This window comes from Condylura cristata, unplaced genomic scaffold (genome assembly GCF_000260355.1).
Source record: "Condylura cristata isolate star-nosed mole 26May11 unplaced genomic scaffold, ConCri1.0 scaffold00032, whole genome shotgun sequence".
Lineage (NCBI taxonomy): Eukaryota > Metazoa > Chordata > Mammalia > Eulipotyphla > Talpidae > Condylura > Condylura cristata.
The window spans coordinates 14368317-14393473 of NW_004567133.1; the positions used below are offsets into that span (position 1 = coordinate 14368317).

Consider the following 25157-nt stretch of genomic DNA (forward strand, 5'->3'; position numbering starts at 1 on the left):
CAGATTACTACAGTGCGCCTGGCAGAAAGTGCTGAGTGGAATGAAGAAGGAAAGGGGGAAAATTCTCCTTCATGCAATTCATAGATGGGCAAGAGCTACTAACAATGCAGGGTGCTAAAATTAATTCCCTCCCTTGCCAATGAAAAGAGGGTGAGCATTGAGGCAGACTGTCATAAAAACGTTCTTAATGTGTATGGCACATATTTATTCATTTTTAGAAAATGTGCAAAGCCGCCACCCCCTCCTCCCATAAAATCTGACCATCCTACTCAGCTGCTATTCTTATCCCTTGCTCATTTGCGTAATTTTAACACTGCAGAATATAGCTAGCCTAAGAATATTTTTTTTATAATTACACCCATCACAGGAACTGTCAGTATCTAATGAAGGATAATTTTGGCTATTATAAGAAGCTTAAAAGATCATTTTCATGAATAATTCGTAATATGAATCATTAAATTCAAACAATGTCAGAAATTTAAAAAAAAAAAAAAGAAAGAAAAGAAAAATATTTTTGGTGCCCAAAAGTAACCAGCCCTTTAAAGGCAGAACCCGGTTTTTGACACGCAGAGAAAGAACTAAACATGGGCAGATCTTCATGTGAGCGGAGGAAACAGCCAAGCTGGCTCATGTCACTGCCCCCTTGAGAAACTGCACCAGGATAAAACCCAAGTCTCTAAAGTCACACAAGGAGCCCTTGATCTGACTCCTCCTTTTACATTTTCCTCCCTCCAGAAACAAAGCCCACCTAAAATGAAACAAACAGACGGTGGAAGCAGAACCAAGGGCCAGAGAGAGAGAGCTCTTCCTGGTAAATTGTGCGCCTGGATCCAGCCATACCTGCACCCCAGGTTTCTTATTTCAATATGATAATACTCTTTCTTGTTGTTGCAGCTAGTTCCTATCATTTGCCAGAGGGAGGGGGGAAACATTCTATTTCTAAAATCAAGCAAAAATAAAGTAGCGGAATTACAGTTTTCGTGGCTGTATTAGGCCAAAGCCAGCTGCGCCCTCAGCAGGGGACAGAGAGGGAGCTGAGGCTGGACAGCGGTGAGGGGTACGTGCATGTGGGCGACAGTGGATGCCAGGGTCAGGTGTGGTGGAATTCGATGTGCAAGCGACGGCTCAGTGGGGTCACGTCCCTGAGAGACGGCGTGGCTCGCAGTCCTGCCAGAACCGCCCGTGGCCAAGCCCCCACGTCTGCTGTCTTTGGGGAAACCTGAAAACAGAGGACAATTCCCATCTGCAAAGAAAAACAGTATGTGTCTCACCTTGAAACTATTAAAATGTTACATATTAAAATACGTCTAAATTTTCTGCAGATAGAATGGTGGCCACACCCTAAAGGAGAAAGGGAAGGAGGAATGGCCTTGACCCGCACACAACACATCGCACTCCTGAGCTACATTACAAGGTCCCAGAGTCCGACCCTTTGCATGAAACGGTGTTTCTCAAGCTCTGAGCGAGGTGGGGAAATCATCCCGGGGTCGCCACTGCTGCTGGCCTGGGGGCAGGGGAGTGACACGGGAGATGCCCTACACGGGGGCGGGAGCTGCCGGGCGGCCAGGTGCTGGTTTCCACCAGCATGAGACGTCGCCAGAGCCTGTTTCTTACCACGAGCAACGCTAAAAGGATTAAAAGCTACTATCACAGAAGACTTCAGATCCAGAGAAAGGAGTCGGTCAGAGAGGACACTGGACAGCAGGACTGATGGGCGCCCGGCACACGGCCCCGCAACTTCGAGCCAGGAGCCTTTCCGGCCGGAGGCCCAGACGCAGGGCCCGTGCGTGTGGCCTGCGCCTCGGTGCCAGCCGCAGGAAAACGGCCTCGGCTGAGGCTGCCACGTGAGAGGCTCCAGCAGAAGGATGACTTAGAGCTTCCGCTGCTGACCAGGTAGAAGACCGGTCACTGCTCGGGGACACAGGGAGACCTGAAGAGGGCAAAGCAGGGCGGGTCAGCAAACGTCTTCTTTAGTGAGACAGCACACGGCTTCAGCTTTCTGGGTCAAGGGTTCTGTGTGTGGAGCAGCACGGGGCACAGTTGGCCTCCAGAGCGCCTTCACCCTCAAAGCAAGGGGGCGCGGGAGGGCGCCAGACTGACAAGGACATCAGCCTCACTTTTGGGAAAAAGGAACAGGCAGGACAGGACTGGGGACGGCAAATCCGTGCAAGTTCACGTCCGCTGATGAACTCTGGATGCCGGAGGCAGTAACACTGCAGGGAGGGATCGAGCCGTTCAGCTTGACAGAAAGAGCAGACACGCTCATTTTTTAAATTGAAAAAATCCAGTTACTAAACAAAAACAATGTATGAAAAACAAGCTACCCAGTGATGGCGCTCCTGAAATCAATTCTCTAATATATTTAGCCAATATTTTTTTATCATTGCAAATAACAGAAGGGATCGTCTATAATTCATGTTTAATTGGATGCCAGCTGTCATGCAGCTAAAAATTGTCCAAACAAGGTGGAAAGTGTAATAACAAGTCATGGGAATCCACAAAAATTAATTTTATTCTCCCCTCCCAATGGGAGACCAGATGACACAGAGTCATGTAAATCTTAAGTGTGTCAGCCTGGGAACCAGCATGGGCCGGGCCGGGCCACTACCAGGACCCTGCAGCTTGGCACACACTCGCTGACGCCGCCACTCCTGACTCGGAAGAGGGAAGGCCCTTCCTCCCAGGAGGGGCGAGCAGCCGAAAAGCTGGGCCAAGAAGCCTGAGAGCTTGCAGGGGCCGCGGCCGGTCGCAGCCCCGCCTCTGACCTCACCTGAAGAGCACCAGGCCCGGGCCGGTGTCTCAGAGCGCCCTTGGTGGCGGGCCGACAGCTCACGGAGAGCTGTGATGCTGGTGACCGCACAACCAGCCAGCGCCGCCCAGCACGGCGGAGGGTGACCGGCACTCAGTGTCCAGGTCACCGCTACGAGCTGTTAACCCCTCGTGGTCGTCCGCACCTCCTGCAGGGCTGCTGGCCCGGTGCTGTCCAGCCAGCCGCAGGCTGTGGCGTGGCTGCTGTGGCGCGGTGGCAACGGCCGGCCTGTGAGCATCTCCGCGGAGCGCTGAGGCCTGGCCCCGGCCGGCCTGCTGTCCGCGCTCCAGGCCCCCTTCGGGAGGACGGCGCCATCTTCGGTGAGCGATCTTGGGTTTGGGGCTGCTCGGTGCTGGGGTGAGCCTTCACCTGTGCCCTTACTGGCTCTGTTTCCCGTTTGCTCCCACTGTTTTGTTCCTGAAGCCTGGGTCGTCTTGCGATGGTGCACGTGGGGGATGAGCCCACGGGCAGGGCCTGTCCTGACTTAGCATCGCTGTCAGTGTGGCCGGCACTCACTTGACAGTGTCACTCACCCTGTACCGTCCTCCCCTGCTGTCCCTTCAGCCATCAGCTTTCTCCTTCGCCAGGAAGTCCACGTGGACTCAGGGCAGGGTCCCCAGGCTCCTCATGAAGGCTTTTGGGTTTTCTAAGAGGTATTTATTGAGGCACATGAACTGGGGTACAGGCAGTGAGAGCGGGGAGCAGAACAGCCAGAATGACACTGCGGAGGGGAGCAGCCAGGAGACAGCAGAGGCCCGCTGTGCCCTGTGGGCACTCCCTGGGCGGGGATCGAACTTGCGCTACCGTGGCTGCAGCTTCTCAGTGCCGCTTCGACCCGCTGGGCCACCAGGGAGCCCTGGCGCGCAGGATGACCCAGGCGTGAGCGCGAGCAGAGGCCACAGCACGCCTCCCTGCAGGATGTGAACCACTCACGGGGCTTCAGGTTTGCAAATGATTTAATGATTTTTATTTTCTCCTTTTGCTCGTCTCTTGCTATCTGTTGCAATTCTTCAGAGTGAGCATGGTTTCACGTTTTAGCCAAAAAAAAAATTGTTTTTCAACAATTAAGTTGCTGAAAGACACCTTTAAGGCACGGGGCGATGAGTTCGGCAGGCTGCTTGGCCCCACGGCCCCAGGGGCGCGTGTGCTGGCCGTCCACTCCAGGCCTCATGTTTCTCGGGAGGAAGCCAAGAGCGCAGACCCAGCCTCCAAGCTGCAAGAACCAGGACACCGCTGACTGCAGCACATGGAGACAAGCCCGGGGCCGCGAAGCCGGAGGTAACTGAGGGTAGAGCTGCCCCCGAGTAGTCGGCTCCGCCTGGACAGGAGGGCGTCTGGAGGCGCGGGGCTCTGAAAGTGTGAGACTGTGAGGAAAGAGCCAGAAAGCAGTGGCAGGGGAGCAAGGAGCCTGGCAGCCGAGTCTGGGGTGCAGACCCTAAGCAGAACAACGCAGGACTCATGTCCCCCACCTGGCTGCTCTGCTCACTGCTGTGGCTGTGGCGTGCGAGGCCTGGGAAACCTGGAGCAGGATGGGGGTGGGGTGGGCGCCCTGGAGCCCCGATTCCCTCCCAGCGCAGCCAGCGCGGCAGGTGAGCTCCCAGGGTCGGGGGGTGTCATTCACTCCTGTGTCGGGGCACCAGGGGTTCAGCCGCCCCACCCCAGCTGTGTGTGCCGGGCAAAGCCCTGGATGACAGTGACACCAGCCACCCGGCACATACACGGTAGGAGCCTGCACCCAAGCTGGCCCGTCTACCCTCTGGGCTGCCGATCTGCGGCTTCGCGCTGCTTTGGCGGTGCAGGGCCAGCTCCCGCGAAGGCGACTTGCCCAGCAGGGAGCACCAGGTCCTCAGTCCACACTAGCTGTTGCTATCACAAGGTGCTCAACAGACTCGTTCCTGCCCTCACTCAGTCACTCATCAAACAGCTAGCGACGCGGGGGACAGGTCGCTGTAGAGGCTGAGAGCACAAGTGTATCAAAACTAAGTGGCTCCGGGCCCTCCCTGGTGGCGCAGCGGGTTAAAGCACTGCACTGAGAATCTAAAGCCGCTTCCGCATGAGTTCGATCCCCGCCTGCCCAGAGGTGACCACAGGGCGCGGCAGACCTCTCCTGACCCGCCCGCTGCTCCCCTCAGCAGTGTGCTTCGTCGATCTGCCTGTTCTGCTCCCCACTCTGTCTCTGGTGAAGCCTCTTGCTGCCCCTGAGCTCTGGCCTGTACCCCAGTTCTGTATGTACAAATAAATAAATCTTTAATAAAAAAAAAAAACTAAGCAGCTCCGGCTCTCATGGAGCTCAACCCTGGTCGGTGTTGGCCAAACATCACCCAAGAAAAGAAGAAACATTTTCCAAGTTCGAGTACGGCCATAGATTTGAGTGTGACTGGGGGCGGTGATGGGGGGATCACTGGGGACTTCCTGGAGCAGTGATAGCTGACAAGGGGTGTGAGGAGAAGGGAGATTCCAGGCGGAGCCGAAGGCCCCGGACGAGGAGGCCTTCCCAGACAGGGGTGAGGACGGAGTGTATTTCAGCTGGCTGCACAGACTGAGATTGAGGCCATCGAACAGCAAAACGCGGGGACTGGCTGATCTTTTTGTCGGATGCCTATTTTTCCTTTCGATCCAAGAAAAAAGAAAACATTTAGACAAGTCACTCAGCTGAGGCACAAGCCGTCATTACCCACTCAAGCAAAGCAAAATGACCAGTTGCCTCAGGAAAGCTGTAATTAGAAACTTAAAGCAGAGCCATTTTCAGAACCAAAGTGGCATTTAACAAAACAAGCCACCTGTCAGCTCCCAGGAAGGCGAGGAGCTGACGCCAAAGGCGACGCTGACTGACAAACTGCTCAAAGATAATCACAAAGCCGAGGTGGCCCTAAAAAGTAACAGCGACGAGGATAAACACACGTCTGGCCTCTGCCTGCCAGGAGGGCCACCGTGCCCACGTGCTCCTGTTCTGTTTCTGGGCCGTTGTTTCTACCAAACAATAAAAAGGAAATGAACAAAAATCATGAATCGATACTTGGCATTTCCAGGCAATTGCTTTTCCGGTGATTTACAAGAGGAAAGCATCTTGAGGGGGTTAAAAATCAGGGTGAGCAAATGAAACAGTCTCCCTCGGAGGTCTTCAGAGAGACATGGTCGCTTCTAGAACCAGAGAGCAGATGCTCTTCCAGTGATAGCCCTGAACTTCGATGAAGATTTCCCAGCGGCGATGGCACCGAGGCTGGCTTGGTGCTCATTCACAGCTCCTCCCGCACGAGTCCATCCCCAGAGCCAGAGGGGCAAGGGCGGTAGGGGTGTTCGGTGACCGATACCTAACCAGCATCCAAAGTTCCTCCTTCCTCCTCTGCCAATGAAACCACCACCTTTGCCAGCTTCCCCTGCAGTTAGTGGCGGCCAAGAGCTGTAAGAAGTCATTTGAAAGTCAGAGCAAACAAGCTGACCACAGATCTGCGGCACACAGCGAAGGAGGGGTGGGCAAAACAGGGGAGGAATGAGCACCAGGGAATACAGGTGGCCGGGGGGTGAGGGGGTACAGTGGCGGAGAACTATGGGCACTACAACAAGCCAAGAAAACAACAAATACAATAAAAAGTAAAATAAAAGTAAAATAAAATCTTGACATCTTGAATTAAAAAAAATAATAATTGGAGGCGGGAAGGACTTGACCAGCTCCTTAAAGGAAACATCTTCAGAGAGACATGGTCTCTCAGGAAACATCTATCCGTGAAGCTTTAATCCTTATAGAGTTTCAGTCGCGAATGCGCGCTCGACTTCACTGCATTTTCAGCTTCTCCTTGCCTAAACTAAGCTGCGATGGCTGGAGCACCAGCCACCCAGAGGTACCGTGAGGCAATCAAGAAGACCAAAAGGCCATGTGCTGTGGATGGTAGAATGAAAAGGAGAAAGCAGCTTGCGTCCCAGCCATCATGAAACCATCACACTAGGCCCGGACTAGCCCACTTCCGGGCATGTGTAGAAAAAGAAAAATCATGTGAGAGTCACTGCTGTCTGGGTTTTCAGTTTTATGCAGCCAAATGAATCCTACCTGACACTACCCCCAATAAACATACAACTCAACTAAGCAAAAAACAAAAGCAAAAACAGGGCCTGCTTTGCTGGTACGGCTCAAGCCTAAGACCTCCGAAGCCTCTGGCCCACAAAGCCACCAAACTTCTAGAGAAAATTTGCACCTGCGCTGCATCCCGGTCAGCTGCACACAGCTGCAGGGCCAGCTGCGTCTCTGCTGCCAACCTCCGCCGCCGGAGGCCAGCTCCCCTGTGTCCCCTGCCCCTTCCCTAGTCAGTGTCAGGGTGGGGCGGCCCCGCTGTGCCCCTTTCGGGCACGTGAACCTGGCTTAGCCAAGCGGAGCTCTGACACCCCCACCTCCCCGCAGGACCGGGTCAGAGGGACATGCCACCCCAGCCGGCCAGTCAGAGCTCATCTGGAAACACCTTTGGGCGCAATCTGTGGAGACACCCTCGACAACCCTTGTAAATCCTCATCTTATTAATCTGACATAAATACTAAAGACTATTTGTTAAATCAGAACAGTAGGCATTGAGGACATTATTCCTTGAACTTTTCCAATAAATTCTAATTTTAAAATATGAGCACATGGGCCACTGTCCCCTCCTGGTGCCACCAGCTCTGAGCACTTAGCCAGGCCCAGAGTTGTCTGTTCTCCTATTTGTGGAAAGGTCAGGAAACTGGCTAATCAGACAAATATTGCTTTACCTGGATAATGGCCTCATGCTTCCAAAGAAGATTACTATACAGCTAGCAAAGAGGTTTACCATACAGCTAGCAAAGAGGATTTACTCTACAGCTAGCAAACTATACAACTAACAAAGAGGTTTACTACACACCTATCAGAGGTTTACTATACAGCATCAAAGAGGTTTACCATACAGCTATCAAAGAGGATTATCACACAGCTATCAAAGAGGTTTACTCTATAACTATCAAAGAGGTTTACTCTACAACTATCAAAGAGGTTTACCATACAGCTAGCAAAGAGGTTTACTATACAACTAACAAAGAGGTTTACTACATACCTATCAGAGGTTTACTATACAGCATCAAAGAGGTTTACCATACAGCTATCAAAGAGGATTATTATACAGCTATCAAAGAGGTTTACTCTATAACTATCAAAGAGGTTTACTATACAGCTAGCAAAGAGGTTTACTATACAATTACCACCACGATAATCCGCCCACTTTCAGAAATGAATGTACAAGTGTTCTGTTAACACTCCTCGATCTTTCACAGCCTGGACCCCCTTTAAAATGTGTCTCCAGCCCCAAACAACATCAACACTTCCTGGCAGTTCACATGTCATCCCTTTCCAACAAATAACTCCCTACAGTCAGCATCACTATCTCTACTGCACATGTGAAAATACTGAGCCCAAGATGAAAAACGTCGTCCGAACTCGGAGTCAGAGTGACAGCTGAAACCAACCCAGACCCGCTCCAACTGGGACGCCTGTGCCGCCTGCCCCTTCTCTGTCAGGGCAGTGGCTTCTCTTTGCTGGGGAGTTGAGGGGCCTCCCAGAGGAAAACCGCCAAGAGCTTGTTGGTCTCCCCAAAACCGGGATATGAGAAGCAGCAGCTCGGCTTCCCCAAGTCCGGGGTCCAGCCCCAAGGCCCTCAAGCTCTGACCCTGTGACAACGACACAGCACACGGTTTGGTTCCAGCCAGGGAGAGGAAGGGCAGGGAGGGCGGGGACTGTCCAGGTTGGCGGTCACAGCCCACCCTGCGGCCCAGAGCAGAGTCACCGCTCGGCCTCAGCCAAGGACACGGGCCCATCCTCTGGCCGCGCCAGGCATCGCCACAGAAACAGGCTACTGCGCTGCTGGGCGCTATTCTGGGCACCAAGCAAACTGCACCCCAATGACAGCATGAGGCGCTGGCGGCATGGAGGGCACCGAGCCACACGCGGGCAGTTCCAGCACGTGAGGGGCGTGACTTCCTGTTTGGCTTCTTTTGTCTCTTCGGGTGCACTTTCACAGTGGCCCCGCTTTCCTCACCTGTCACATCCCCTCCCACCACCTCTCCTGTCCTCAGTGCCGAGGACTCAGTGCTACCGGCAGCAGGCCATTTTTTCTCCCTCCCTCCCTGGGCCCACAGCAGGTTCATTAAATGGAGAAGCTGACAAGAGCTTGCAGCCTTAAATCCATCACTACAGAGCGGGCCACAGTGGTCAGAGAGAGGGTGACAGTGAGAGGACCTGGGGGGCGGGGGGCGGGAGGAGGAGCCAAGCTCCACAGCGACGGACACTGGTACCCGGACAGACCCCGGGATGCGCAGCCCTGCCCCAGAGAAAGCGGCCTCTGTATCTAGCAGGAGGTAAGTTTGCATAGAGCATGTGACCAAAGGAAAACCAAATGAAGCTTCCAAACAGCTGGGGTGGGAGTAACGGTGAAACTGTTACTAGTAAAAATTCAGGGCTGGGCCCTCCCTGGTGGCACACGGGTTAAAACACGGCATTGCAGCTGCTTCCGTGCGAGTTCGATCCCCGCCTGCCCCGGAGGTGACCCGCATGGCGCGGCAGACCTCTCCTGACCCGCCCGCTGCTCCCCTCAGCAGTGTGCTTCGTCAGTTGGCCTGTTCTGTTCCCCACTCTGTCTCTGGTGAATCCTCTCACTGCCTCTGTGCCTCTGGCCTGCACTGCAGTTCTGTATGCAGAAATAAATATTTAAAACAAAAATTTTTTTAAATGAGAAACATAAAAAAAAAGTCAGGTGTCCCCAGATTCAGGGGCTCAAATGATGAGGCCTCTGTGTGATGGCCTCATTCTGAGTCCCACACAGAGAGAGGTAACCAGTGGACCCCGCCTTGCAGGCCCAATTGGAGGCCTACTGGATGGCCTACTGGAGCCTAAGACCCAGCTGCAGGCAGCCCGCGGAGGTCAAGGGCAAGGAGGAGCATGAGTCCTACCTACAACACCTGAGGAAGCTGGTCAAAGGAAAGCTAGCACGTGACACCTGCCCTTACAAGGACCACAGTGATGCTCTGCATACCGGTAGATGGAAGAGACTACCCCCGCCACACAACAAGGCAGACCCCCGGCCCTCTGGAATGGCAGGCAGAAGAAACCCTTTCCTGGCACAAAGAATAAGCTTAGATCACAGGCGAGGGTTCCTTTGGAGGGCCCAGGAGCAGCTCCTCACTGAGCAAGGCTCTGTTCTGCAGCAAAGACCTTCTGCAGCAATATCCCTCCCATGGGACATACAGAAAATCCAGCCTCTCGCCCAAAGAATGACGCCAAGTGGCCAAGGATCAGTGGGTCATCAAGCACGGAGCTCTCTAGGCTTCTCCTCCCACGTCCAGAGCAGGCCAGTAACAGGCGTCCTCTGGTGACCCAGACAGGGGTGGGCATGTCATGGGGGCAAGTACTCCCCTGGGGCAGCCAGACAAACAGACCACACACCCACACACGAGGGTGCCGAAGGCCGGAGGCTTTCCTGTAAGTCGAAAGCCACAGCTCTCCGTGCAGTACCCAGCTCTTCCACCAGGAGCACTTTGACCAAAAACTGACCTTGAAAACATCAACCTCCAGCCCGAAGCTGTAGATGCCACAGTCCCCCGAGTTCCCTAATGACAAATGTAATACCTCAACTTAATCGAATTTTTGTATTTCTTCCTGGTGCTGCTGTAACAAGTGACCACCAACATTCACTACCTTAAAGTTCAGAGGTCACAAGCCCCAAATGGGACTCATGAGCTAAAATCAGGGTGCAGACGGCTGCCTTCCCGTAGAGCAACTCGGGGAGGGAGACTATGCCCTTCCCGGTTCCCAAAGGGTCCGTCCATATTTCTTGCCCTGGTTCCCTTCCTGACTCTTCAGAGAGACTCCAACCCCTGCACCTGTTATCACATCTACCCTCTCATATCCTCCTGCCTCTCTCTGTCTCTCTGCTCTAGTGATTAACCTGGAGTTACCTGGATAAACTAGGATCATCCCCACCTAACTACACATGCAAAGCCTCTTTGCAGCTTATAGCTGCATATTCACAGCTTCCAGGGGTGAAGAGGTGGTCTCGGGAACCCTGTTATTCTACCTCAGTGCCAGCTTCTGATCCAAGCATGTTGCCTGAGCTGCATAAATTAACATTCAGCCCTCATAGCAACCACCTGCAAAAAACAATCATCAGGCATCTGGTCTACCCAGCGGCTCTATTTCTCACTACCCATGAATAAATCACTCCTCTGACAGTATACGGCTCTCTGTGCTTGGCTAACACAAGTCCACTCCTAGTCTTACCAACACAACCCACCAGATATCTGAGGCTAAGGGGCCACCTGTTCCCAGACTCCTCAGTGACCTCTCCAGGCAAGAAACCAAGTGGCCACACTTCTTTTTTCAAACTTCAGCTGTTAGCCTGAGGGGGAAACATGAGTTTAAAGAGTGACCCCTGCTCACCCTCCATGCGCCTCCAAGGACGAGAAAGGCCACCCATGTAAATCAACCACACAAAGGTCAACAGAAACAATTTTAGTTTGTCTGTCAAGGCAGCATCTCTTGGACTTGGCAGTGCACACCCTTATGGTGTGTGGGGGAGGGGCACAACAACAGCAGCCTCCACCCTCCAGAAAAACAGCTGGAGACACTGTCTTCACAAATGGTGAAAGCCAGCCAGCACCCGAATGGTAAGCAACCCACCCTCACTTCTGAACAGCTGGAGAGGGGAGGCACACTTTCAATTTGTTACTGGAGTCACTCACATCCCCACTCCACATTGTGCTGCTTAGATGGTGATTTCCTTAAAGGGGATCGGTCGCTCTTAAAAAAGGAGGAGGGTGGAAATCTGAACTTTGATAACCATGAAGTCAAAGGTTGTCAACCACAAAGGTTGTCAAAGGTCAACCACCTTCACAATTGTAAAGTTCTATTTTCCACTGACTTTTTTTTATTATTCCTGAAGGTACTTTCCACAGTAACAATGTAATAATGGTTCCAAATACAGCCCTCAGCAATCTATTCAACCCTAGGGCATCTAAGCCTTTAATGAATCTTCACTCTTTTCCCTACTAATGAGCTCACAATTTCATAAGCAATTTGTTGTCAAAGATAAAGAGATCTTGAAATACTCAACGAAAAGTCTTCTATTTTAGAAAATGCCTTTGGAATTCTCACCTAAAGTTTGGGGAGCTGGGGCATCACCTCCACACCTCAACACCAAAGATCAAGGTCATATCATCAAGCAAGCATTCTCCCTCCTCAAGCCCTGACTTCATTTACTCTTCCACATGCCCACCAGATACCCTAATCTGACCAGGACACCCCCCATGACCACCTAAATCTGGCCAGGTTGCATACTCGAGGGTTCTCAACAGAGGAAGCCATAAGCAGGGTTGAGGAGCCCCTATTTTGTTGAGTAACAGACACCACTTGGGAACTGGTAGTCTCCTGACAGGAGGCCACAGCGCCATCTTTGAAAGTGGCTTTTAAGGAGGCTGCTTCACAGCTGCTGACCCATGACTCCTGCTCACTGCTCTTGTCAAGTGAAAGGAGTGGACTGCAGTAAACAGCAGAGGGAAGTCCAGTTCATGCCCATGCTCAAGGGCTCACATACCAACCTACCCTAGAGGACACTCCCAGCTCAGGCAGTGATCTGGTCAACTATACAATAAACACCAGCAGCACACACTGCAGCAGAGTGGAGTGGTAACAATGCCACATCCTCTCCGCACTAGCCTGTCGGGGCTTTCTCAGCTCGGCCCTAAAAAGGCTCAAACCCAGCCAGGTCTCAAAGCATTCAACCCAGGTCTTAGGCAAGAAATTTGAGATGCCACAAGAACCATTCTGTGCTTGCTGGATCTGTGTACCCATGTGGGAAAGGTGGGAGTCACCCCAAAAATGCTTCCACTCAGAAATCTCTTGTATAGGGGTTGATGTTTGAAATCAAAATCAAGTCTAGTGGTGCTTCTTTTCCTCTAGGCTTCATTTTCTTATTGCAACAAATCAAGGTACTAAATAGAGCATACATGTCTTGGGGGGAGGGGGGATCACCTGCATTAGACTCACATACCTAGCCTGGCTAATCCAGAGCCCCATTTCAATCCCGGGAAGGGGAGTTCTCTTCTCTGTGAACCACTGACTCAGTCCCCTAGGTAATTCCTCTGCATATGAATCAGCTGCACAACTCAAGAACCAAAGACCTGGAGGAAAACTTGAGTTCATTTTCTCCCCAGATATGTTTATGAGCCCCTAAGCTCTCTTGAGCCTCCAATAATGAACTTTTTAAAATTGGAGGGGAAATACCTACTCATCACTGTGTCAAATGAGAATAGATTGGAAACTGCTGGAAAGGGAAAAGGGTTAGACAAAGACAAATACCATTCACCAAAACACAGATCAAATGGACAAATGAATGTAAAAGCCAGGTGCAGGGCAAACAAACATATAGACATAATGAAATGAATCCGGGGCCAGAAGAGTGATATCTACAGAAAAAGGGTGATGAGCCCCCAGAGGAAGCCATGGTTGATTCTGCAATAGCTTCCGGACTGGTAACAAATAAAGATGGATAATGTAGGAAGCAAAGCATGTTGTGAGGAAAACATTCACTGACACGCTGAACCGGATCAAACCAAGAACATGATAAATACAAAAGCTTCCAGGGAAACTCAAGTCTTTGTGGTATTACATCCACATCCCACACATTGTTTCAGTACTTACTCCGCAGCAGGCACTGTGCTAACATGTGGACATGGATTGCCCCATGAGGTAGCACTGTCAAACTAATTCCATTTTACAGATGAGAAAATCGAAGAGCAAAGAACTTAAGAAACTAAGAGCCGCACTGGAACCTGGTCAGTCCAAGACCAGGTGATTCTCACCACTCTGGCAGGTTGCTTTCAGCCCTAGCCTGACAAGACTTAATCAAGTGGCAAGATCCTTGGAAGGATCTCAAGATCTAGACATAAAATCCTCTAAGTACATGAACTGAGACAACTGAACTGTTGCTAATAATCTAGCAAGTCTTACAATGTTAGCGATGCATTTAGCAAGAACACACAGCAGGACTTCCCATCTACTTAGTCTTCCAAAATCCTGACTGGCGCCCTTGATCTAATTCATCCACAAATGCACTCATCTCCTTCTGGGTGCCTACCGTGTGCCAGGCACGGGGCTATGACAACGACCATGAGCCCGCTTCCCTCGCCCCCTCACCTTCAGTGGTTTGACCTTCTCTTTTCAGCATCTGGACAGCTCCTACATATTTCTTCAGTTGGACTTTGAGCACCTCGTTTTCTCTGCAGGGACAAGAATGTTACAGATGTTTAGCAATTGGTAATTTAGACCCAACGGGGGGGGGGGCAGTGTAGGAAACATAAGGTGCATGTCATCGGTAGCAATAGTGCTCTGTTGCCAAGCTCTTCACCGGAAGAGACCGTTGCCAGGGGACACCTGCAAAATGCCTTCACTCACTGTTCTTCCCTGATGAAAATAAGCCCAGTGTGTTTCAGTGCCCTCCGACTCAGCGCCCTCTAACACCTGCTGAATGTTACCTGGATCTGCTCGGCGCCTAGTCGGTGTGAGGCACTCTGTAACACTCTCTCCAGGTGCTATTCCACCTGGGGGATGCTCTTAATATTCTGATGAACCACCCTGCATTGAGCATTTACTATGTGCCGGGCGTCACGTCAAGGCTTTCCCTATCATCTCATTAAGTCGTTCCCAGGTTCTGCCACAGCACCCATTTTAGAGATGAGGGAACGGAGGCATAAAGAAGCAGTTGACTAAGTCCACATCAATACCTACATACAATTACACTGTGGACCAGGGAATGTGGCTACGAGACCCCTTTATATGAACTCCCTCCAAAGCACAGTGGTTGAGGAAAAACACATGAGGATCAAGGAGAGAAAACTACCATGACTGAGTATTTGCCACTTATCTCAGACTTTCCATCTACAGCCTCGTTGAATCAAGCTCACAGTCACGGATCCATCCCCCAAGCGGTGGAAATGTGTTTAAGCGCCTAAGATGGGTCAGGTGTGATGACCCTGAGGGAGTCTTCCCATTTTAGAGGAAGCAGTTGGGGCACAGATAAGGTCTCTGACTCAGGTCATGTAGCCAACATCAAGGTCACAAGTAAGGCACGATGCCAAGATACAAACTCAGTTCTCTGGTCCCACAGCCCACTAGAGTTTTGTCTCCTCTGGGATTCAGACTTGGGCTCTCACCCCCAGAGTATAGTCTTACTGCCACATTTCACTGCTGTCTGCCCCCACCAAGGTTTGACAACTTTAAAACATGATACAAAATTTCTTTCTCACAATGAAAAGAGCTTTAGGATGGAGTTGTGTTTTTTTTTTTTTTTATGATTCTAAAACTAAAAATGCTCATTGTTAAACACTCACTCATAACTGATTGAGAAAGAATGTAAAACACAGCCAACAATCCAGCACCTTGAAATGAACCCCACCAACATTTTGTTTTTATCCGCCACACCTCCCTGGGCACACACACACATGCCCTGACGTATAACTTTTCGTAGCTCAAACATTTTTGTTATTCAAAATCTTTTGTCTACTGTTTACTGCTCCACTCAGCCGTTCCCCATGGTAACCAAGTATGTTCAAATGCCTTCCCCTGTGCCCACATAATCACTACCAACCCGATATGCTCAGTTTACTTGATCAAACCAGATCACATAACAAAGGTTTCTGCTCTGGGGTGGTCTTGCTTAACAATTCACCACAGGGAGCACCTGACTCCATCTGTTCTGGATGGGGACGCTGCACCCCGGGCCAGACACACACACTACCCCTTGCAAAGCAGCGGGCCGCGCGGTGCTGGCTCTGCCTGTCTGCAGTGCTCGTGACTGGACCTGAGCCCACAAATGTTAGCACGGTGCTAGCATTTCACTGTCCTGCTCTCTATGTTGGCAGGAAGAACATTTGCATCCTGGGTAGACACGTGGGTGTCTGCGAAGCCTACACAACCCAGTTCCAGAGCTCTAGGGGAAGTGAGCCTCGTAAAGGTCCCTCAGTTCCTTCTTCTCTCCCCCCGAGACAGCCTGTCGTGGTGGTCTCCACAGGTGTCTGAGCTGTCTCCGTCTGCGAGGGGAACAGCAAATATCCGAAACGAGTCCTGAAAGGGACTAAGGCAAGGGACACGTTCGCAGGTATGAGGACTGTGGGGTTTGTCTCCTGGCGTCCCTCGACGGAGTCTCGTCAGGCCTCCAGCCCGCTCCCACGCTCCACCGGGAATTCATGTTACAGCTGCCTCTGGCTTGCTGTTGACGCCTGTTTCCATTTCATCAAGAGTGTCCTTGTGCTTCGCTTCTGTGGGTGCTGTTGTTAAGTCGCACGACTCACGTGCATTCTACGTGGCCTAATCCGACAACAGGTCACAGCACACCCTTCCCAAGGGGCAGGGCAGATGGGGCCTCATCCCACCTGCTCACACCACACAGGCTGACTCTCAGCTTCCTCGCTCACCATCGTCTTACCGGCCTGCATGAAAATGGTTTGGTGACTGCTTTTCTTCAAATATGGATCAACCTTTCAACTGAGTATGCAGTCAGACCTAACAGATAAAATCTAAGGCAGATGTAAATCTACCTTCCACCAAGACAATGAGACACTCACCCCACTGGGCTGGGCACCTACGGAAGCCACAGGTTCCTCCAGGCAACTGCACCCATCAACCTGCCGGCTTTTTGTGGGAACGCAACCCCTTTGGGTCACGAGCTGCTTGCACAGGCCAGGAGGCACCTGGCCCCAGGGTGGGATCAGCCCTTCTTGTTCTTTCATTTCTATTTTGGAATTATTATAGATTCACATGAAGTTGCAAAGAGATACCAAGGCCTTGTGTAGCCTGGCTAGTCCCACCGGACTCTGGCATGGCCATGACGTGTGTATGTGTGTGTGTGTTTCTATTGAGCCTGTTTGTTTGTTTTTTTTAAGATTTATTTGTGCATACAGAACTGGGGTACAGGCCAGAGGCTCAGGGGCGGTGAGAGGCTTCACCAGAGAGAGAGTGGGGAGCAGAACAGGCAGATGGACGAAGCACACTGCTGAGGGGAGCAGCGGGCGGGTCAGGAGAGGTCTGCCGCGCCATGTGGTCACCTCCGGGGCAGGCGGGAATTGAACTCATGCGGAAGTGGCTTTAGATTCTCAGTGCAGTGCTTTAACCAGCTGCACCACCAGGGAGGGCCGAGCCTGTTGTTTTAATCATGCTCCTAACAGCCCACTGCCACGTGTGTCCCCTAAGATAGGAGACTGACCAAGATGACCACAGCAGCTGGACAGGCTGGATCCAGAGGTGAAGCAATCCTCAAATGAGACAAGAGGAAAGAGAGGTGCATACAGGGGGAATGAGAAAGTTCTCATCTTGCCAATAGGCATCAGTTACCGGCTCCAGAAAATAATCCCCAGACTCTCAACAACTAATTTGCAGTCAGCCCACAGGACTTTAATTTGTAGACAGAGGAGCCACACAGAGTTTATCTTTTTATCATTACACAGGTCTTTGTTATGACTGTCAAATAAAAATGCCCCTTTATTTGACATCTCCTGAGACAACAGAATGGTTCAATTAATTAAATGAATCCAAACTGTGAAAGGCCCCGAAGTCCTCTGCGCGTGTGAGGGAGCAGGAGATAAGGGGGGTACACGCCACGGGGCCCTGTAGCCAAGCAGGTCTGAACGAGAAACACTTGGTGCCAGCCTCTCAGCACCTTTGACTCAAGGAGCTGCTCAGAGCAGGCGTCCTCCGTCTCCTCCCCACCGGGCAAGGCCTGTCCCCACCTGCTCACCCTCACACAGGTGCCTGTGACTGGGCAGCTCGTGAGAATAAGGCCCCCAAAGGGCTGGGCCTGGGTGTTCCACCTCAGAGCAACTCTCTCTTGCCCATTCCTGGGGTGTCCTCCCCCCAGGCTCTGCTCCACGTCAGCCTACCACACCAGCCCACTGGGAACCAACAGAGAGCCTGAGCCAAACCCTAACACTCCGCCTGGAAACACCCAGCATGGCAGGGGTGAGGTAAGACCTTCTGGGCCACTCAGGAGTCAATAGGGTTTGGCCAGTTTCTCCACCTGCACCCAAAGGTGCTGCTCACTAGTGCTCCAGAAGCGGCAGGTGAACCTCTGTAACCAGTGACCTTGGGCTCCCCCCAAGGATTGGGCAACTCACACGTCTGCCTCCAATGGGGAGGTAGGAGGGGTGCCCACAGCCGCCGAGCTGATGAGAAAACCAGAGGGCGGGGAGAGCTGGGCAGAGGTGCATAGAAAGCGGTCCTGGGGCCACTTCAGCTCATGCCCAATTCTCCCACATTGTGCAGGGAGATGGGATCCTGTGTCCCCACATGTTCGTGAAAGAGAGAAACACACAGAATGAACTGGAAGGGGGCTGCCCAAGGCAGTGTGCTCTGGACCCACATGAGGGGTTCCAGATTGTAATCACATGGACTGCTTTGAAAAGAAGGAAGATTTGGGCCCTCCCTGGTGGCGCAATGGGTTAGGACGCAGCACTGCAAGCTGGCCGCAGCTGCTTAAGTGCATGTTCTAGCCCCAGCCCCGGAGGTGACCCACATGGCGCAGCAGACTGCTCCTGACCCATCCACTGCTCCCCTCGGCAGTATACTTCATCGATCTGCCTGTCCTGCTCCCCACTTTGCCTGGTGAATCCTCTCACCACCCCTGCACCTCTGGCTTATATCCCAGGTCTGTGTGCATAAATGAATAAATCTTAAAATAAAAGAAAAAGGGGCCCTCCCTGGTGGCGCAGCGGGTTAAAGTGCTGCACTGAGAAGCTAAAGCCGCTTCCGCATGAGTTCGATCCCCGCCTGCCCCGGAGGTGACCCCATGGCGCGGCAGACCTCTCCTGACCCGCCCGCTGCTCCCCTCAGCAGTGTACTTCGTAGACCTGCCTGTTATGCTCCCCACTCTGTCTCTGGTGAATCCTCTCACCCTCCGCATCTCTGGCCTGTACCCCAGTTCTATGTGAATAAAAAAATAAAAATCTTTAAAAAAAATAAATAAAAAAAAAGAAAGAAAAGAAAAAGAAAGAAAAGAAGGAAGATTTTCAAAATTGCATGGATTGAAAGACAACAAACAGTAAGACAGACAAACAGTGAGTATAAAAACCAGGATGGTGGGCACAGTGACTGAAGTTGGAGGAGAGAGTCTTCGCTTTAAGTACAATAAGGTCGGGGGGAGAAGACATTCATTACATGCACATTCTAGCCTGTATTGCAACCTGTTCAATCTGTTTAGAATGAGATGAGCCCAACATCAGCATGCCACACCCCACCCTGAGCTTCCCAGAGCTTTCAATACACTTAGCGGTGCACTTGGGTCCCTTATTAATTCCTAAATCTGGCAACTTGTAAAGTGCTGCTTTGTCATGTTGGACACAACGTCCTAGGATGGGAAGAAAAATTCCTCCTGGAAAAGTGCCCATCTGTGCCTGTTGCCCACATGGCCCAGGGCCTCTGGGATGCCCAGAACTTCCCTGGAATCCTCCCAAGTCAGCTAAGAAGCGAGAGGTAGCCCAGCAGCAGGACCTCCAGCAGCAAAGCCTGCACCTTGTTCCCAGGACACCGGGTACTTGAAGGAAATACACTTTCTCCACAGCGCAGGAGCAGGCACTGTGCCTGGAGGGCCTGGAGGGGCCTGCACCCCAATCTGCAGGAGAGCTTGGCATTAGCCCACCTTGATTACTGCCTTGATTACCTGCCTTGATGATCCTCGCTTACACAGGGAAGCCTGGGCTGCTCAGTGGCCTATCAAATAAGCAACATGAGTGGTACAGTGGCTGTTCCAAAAAAAGCCACTACAGCTAACGCTGTACCAAGTAGATCAAGATTGAAGGGTACTGGGGCTGTGTCGAGGAAGTCTTCTCTCCCCACGTCTATTCAGCTCAGCACTCATGGGTGAAATGATGTTTTTCAAAAGGGACATGCAGATTGGAAAGGAACTAAAACACGCCCTACCTGCAGTCATGATTTTCTACATAGAAATTCCAAGAATCTATAAAACTGCTAGAAATAGTGAATTTTTCAAGGTCAAATACAAAAATTAACTGTATTACTATATAGTATCAACTACAGGCGAATTATAAAAAGAAACATACATTGTGGGCCCAACACATGAAGCACACAGGTATAAACCCAATATAAGATTGTGGGGTGTGCATAAAACTACATAGCCCCATGGGGAAAATCAAGACAGACCTTCATACATGGAAATATCAGGCTCATGGACTGAAGACTCAAAATAGTTAAGCTGTCAACTCTCAAACCATCTGTGTATTTAAAGCAAGCCCAATCACAATCCCAGCAGTATGTTTTAGATATAGACTAGCTGATTCTACAATTCATATGGGAAGGCAAAAAGCTGTAACCGTCAAAATCATTTTGAAAAGAAGTATAAATGTGGAGAAGACACATTACGTAGCGTTAAGAACTAAGGCAATTAAGGAATATAGTTTAGACCAAACGATACGCTTTACTATACACATGGTGCAGAACAGAGTCCAGACGTAAACTCCCACAAATACAGCCAAATCATTTCTGACAAAAGGTAAAAAGGCAATTCAGGAGAAAGGATGGGCATTTCAGGACATCGGTTTGAAACAACTGGACAGCCACCTGTGAAAAACTAGCAATAATCTTCAACTGATCCCTCACACCTTACACAAACATTGACTCGATATGGATCACAGATATTACAAAAACTCCAAAGGCCAATCTTCACGCCTAAGTCTTCTTAATATAAATCTAAAGCATCGTCTGTAACAGAAGAAAAAGTTTAACTGGATTTGCTCTGTGAAAGACACTGTCGACAACCTGAAGAGACAAGTTCCAGACTGGAGTAAACGTTTGCAAATCGTGTAGATAGTATTTGCTCTATCCAAAGACTATAAAGAACTCTCAAAACTTAACCCAAAGAAAACACCCTATTTAAAAAAAAAAAAAAAAAGTAGGAGCAAAGCATTGCACAGACGTTTCACCAAAGAAAATAGACAGAAAATAGACAGTCAGCAGGCCCATGATAAAATGGCAAACATCATCAGCCATTTGGGAAATACAGATCAAAACCACCGTGACAGTCCACTACAGGCCTAATAAAATGGCTGCATAGAACTGGAATGACAATATTAGTGGAGGAGAGCGTGGAGCAGATGCGACTCTCACCTGCTGGTGGTGGGAAACAAGTGAGTTCAGCCACTCCTGGAAGGCGTCTAAGAGCTTTCTAGAAAACCAAACATTCACTGTCACAACTCAGCAACTCACCTCTAGGTATCTTTCCTGGAGAAATGAAAATTTATGGTTTACGCAGAAACTGTGCCCAAGTGCTTACAGCAGCGTTATTCACAACCACTGAAGCCGAGGAGCAACTCAGCGGGTGGATAGTCAGCCTCGCCAGGGGCAGCCTCGCAAGCGACCCACCGAAGGAGGACTCCCTGGGGACCCACGCCTGGACGGGCCTCAGCATCACCGCTCAGTGGCTCTCCATGAGGCTGAGGCCAGGAGGCCCCCACACACACCAAACCACTGCACCCCGTGAGGTGAAAACAGTCTCGAGACCCCACGCTACATGATCCCGCCTCTATGTCAGTCCAGGGCCGGCAAGACTGAAGGGGCAGAGGGGGCCTCAGCGGCCACCACAGGTCACACGGAGGCCAGGTCTGAGCCCAGAGAAGCAGGAGAGAGCTGATGAGGTGGTGAACACCACCTGGCGGTAGCAGGGCGTCAATGTCCTGGGCAAGTGGAAAGGGCACACGGCTGTGATGTCTTTAAAACACAGATGTTACTGTATGTAGGTCAAAACAAAAAAGCGAGGCCCTCCCTGCTGGGCAACGTGTTGAAACACTGCACTATGAAGTTCTTCCAAACCACTGCTGCACGAGTTCGATCCCCGCCTGGGTAGTGACCCACAGGGCGCAGCAGACCTCTCCTGACCTGCCCGCTGCTCCCCTCAGCAGTGGACTTCGACAGTCGGCCTGTTCTGCTCCCTGCTCTGTCTCTGGGGAATTCTTTCACCACCACACCTCCAGCCTGTACCCCAGTTCTGTAAGTATAAATAAATAAATCTAAAAAACAAATGGCCTTTAGTAAGTTAGCGAACTTACTAACGTTAGGCACAGGTGCCTGATGGAAGACAACCCCCTGCAGGGAGGTGGGGGCGCAGGGGGTCAGACAGGGGAGCCAGAGGCGGCAGGGCAGGAGGAGGGTCAGCACCGGGCCAGCGGCTGACGGCAGCCTCGTCTCCCTCCCCCATCTCAACTTCTATCTCTTTCTTTTATTTTTATTTTTTGTGCGATCAAGTGTGCACGACATAAATTTCACCAACAAGGCCGTGTTCACAGGGACATTGGGGGCACCAAGCAGGATCCCACTGGGAGACCACCCTCACTGTCCACCTTGAGGAGTCTCCATCCTGCAAAGCCGAAAGTGTCCCAGGAAACAATGGTGCCGCCTACCATGTTTAGGCAACAGAAATGGAGGGTGATGAAAGGAGGGGTTTGAGGGTGACGAAAGGAGGGGTTTGAGGGTGACGAAAGGAGGGGTTTGAGGGTTTCTCCCCCATGCAGCGACAGTCACAAACTGGAGCGGCCGACTTGCCCATGAGCAGAGGCACAGGGCAGAGGCAGGGCGCGATGGTGGCCGAGAGGGAGGGTGGCGCGGTGGCAGAGATGCAGGCAGGCGTGCGTAGACAGTCACGGTGCGAGTCCAACAGGCCTGGACAATGTCCCCCCCCCAGCCCCAAACCTGCCTGCCGGCCACCCCGCAGCTTCCTCTAAAAGCATCAGGAGGGGAAGCGAGCCATGGAGGCGGCGGCAGCCTCTCCGCAGCTCCTGGCGACGGCCATAATTAATGTTTGCAAGTCAGAGCAATTACACCTGCCCCTGTGTCAGAACACGCCGCCAGCCGCCCCCGACAGCACACTCGCAGGATAATTACTCAAAACAAAACCAGGTACCTGTAAAGTGCATTTGGTAATTCGCAGGCACCCAAACCTCCCTGCCAGACACACCCATGGGACCCCGCTCCCCAGCTAGACAAGCGCTCGGTGGCAGAGGTGGATGCCTTTCAGGGCACCCGAACCCAGGGCCTGCTGCAAACCTGCTCCCGGTTTTCTCGTAGACTACCGCCTGCAGCCCCAAAACACAGTGCACCTCATACTGGACCTGGCCTGAGCCTTCCCCTGCGCTGCACCTGCTCAGGGTTCCACAGCAGCTCAGATGACCTCACGGGGGCATTTCAAAGGGACACGGAAGCCAGCTCATGAGGGTCGCATGGGATAAATCTGGGACAAGGTGAACATCAAAGAGGTGGCCTGATGCAGAGCCCAGCTTCTCCCAGTCCCCGTGCTGCCAGGCTCCCCAACACCTGTGCTGCACCGAGGCTGAGCTGAACCGGTCTGTGACTCCCTTGTCCTGGCTCCTGTGAGCACCCACACATTTACAAGAGTCTCCTCAAGGGCCACCTGCCTCACTTCTTGCACTTGCTGTCATGCTTTGGGCTCCCAGGAAAGTGGGCTGACTGTGGGGAACCTGAGGCATGCCCTAGAGGACTCCCATGGATCAGGACCCAAGTGGAGTGAGGCAGGTCTCTCTCCCACAGATGCACTCTGTCTTCGCTGGGATGGCCACCACATCTGCTTTTCTCGTGGGCCAGGGAGACCATCTTTCTTGCCTTGCTGGCCCTAGCCTCCTGTATGCATACTGCACACAGCCCACGGGCCACTGGCTACAAGCTGCAGGGTTGCTGGACCCTACAAGCTTCCAGGCTGAGACCAAATCCCTGCCCAAGTCCGAGTCTGGGCCTGAGTCTGGTCAGCTGGCCTACCTCGAATTTCAAGTGACAAGGCTGAGACCCAAGTCTGGTTGACTGCATAACCCTGCAATCTCCAAGCCAAGTCCGGTCTGGCTAGCTGGTCACCCTCTGTTGGAGCTGTGAGGCCCAAGGCCAGACTGCCGGTCGACCCGAAGCCGGCCATCAGGGAAAAGACACACAAAGCGGGCAGCTGGCATGCCCTCTTCTCCACAAGGTCTGCAGCCTGACATTGGAGAGACGGCACCACAGGGCAGCAACGGTAAGAGGGCACCAAAGCCCCTCTCCCATAGTCAGTCACCCCCACCCCTTCCAGTGGATGCACCACAGGCCCGCCTCTCATTGACCCTACCTGTCCATCATGGCTCCCGCAAGAACTTCTCCATTGACAACCCCTCCCCTCCTGTCCCAGGCCAGGGCAGGAACCCCACCAAGGAGGGAAGTGCATAGAGAAGGCAGGGACTTGACCAACAAGTCCAACCCTGTAATGAACAGCCCTGGTCTGGAGGTGAAGAAGGGAGGCTCCACCGGGCTGGTGCCTAGCCAAGGTCACCCAGGAGTGGAGCTGGGATTGGTGTCTCCACAGTCCATACTTCCAGCACCAGACCCGGTCATCCCACCTGTGGTCAGAGGATGAGCATCCCCTGCAGTGGGGTCAGCTGCAGGAGCTTGTTCAGAGAGCAGACCTCCCCCAGCCCTGTCAGAGCGCCATCTGGCCCAAAGCTACTGGGCAGCGCTCCTGATGGGGAAAAGGGTCAAACAATGAGGCAGATCAGACACCAGAGAAAGGTTTCTTGCTGTCAGAGAAAGGACAACAAAAACCCAAAATGAGAGGACCAGCAGTTCCTGCTGTGGGACTGGACTGGAATCCAAAGTGAGCCTGTATGCTCACGGGGGCTATTCAAAGGGACATGGAAGCCAGCTCATAAGGGCCGCGTGGGATAAATCTGGGACAAGGTGAACATCAAAGAGTGACAGTGGATTATAAGCTACTGAATAAAAGAAATCCATAAACCATCAAAGAGTAAGTGGGTAGTTTAATATAAAAGGAGACATTTATATGGGTTCCAACATCTTCCCTACATAACAATTTATTAATTGCAAAAGTTAGGAAAAGACCAACTTCGCAAACTGTAAATCAGGGCTTCACTGTCACTAGATTCTCACCCAAAGGGTCAGTTTTCCCCAGGGAAACAAAGGGAGAGCTGGGGTGTGGCTCTGATCGTCCCCGGAAGTCCTCTTCTCCAGCCCACACCCACTAACTCGCATGCCCCTTTCAATCTTACCTCCACAGCAAACACTGGTCTGACCCCTCAGGCCCCCAGAGATGGAGCAACCCCCCCACGTTAACTGGGAGTGAACGGAGCCCCACATTGAACTGGGCTCCCATGGGCCTCCCTGAGGTCCTCCATGTGACCGCCTACCCCCCTTACTTATTTATTTATGGCCCTCCCTGGTGGCACAGCGGGTTAAAGCACAGCACTAAGAAGCTAAAGTCACTTCCGCATGAGTTCGACCCCCGCCTGCCCCGGAGGTGACCACATGGCG

The 25157-nt window shown here is 51.9% G+C and overlaps 1 protein-coding gene across 1 annotated transcript in view; it reads right to left on the reverse strand.

Annotated features, from left to right (window-relative positions):
• Positions 1–25157, reverse strand: part of SNX29 (sorting nexin 29) — a 234055-nt gene that overhangs the window by 125937 nt on the left and 82961 nt on the right. Inside the window, exon 13 of the mRNA XM_004692119.2 lies at positions 13992–14074. Within this exon, the coding sequence (XP_004692176.1) occupies positions 13992–14074 (83 nt within the window). The remainder of the gene's footprint in view (positions 1–13991; positions 14075–25157) is intronic.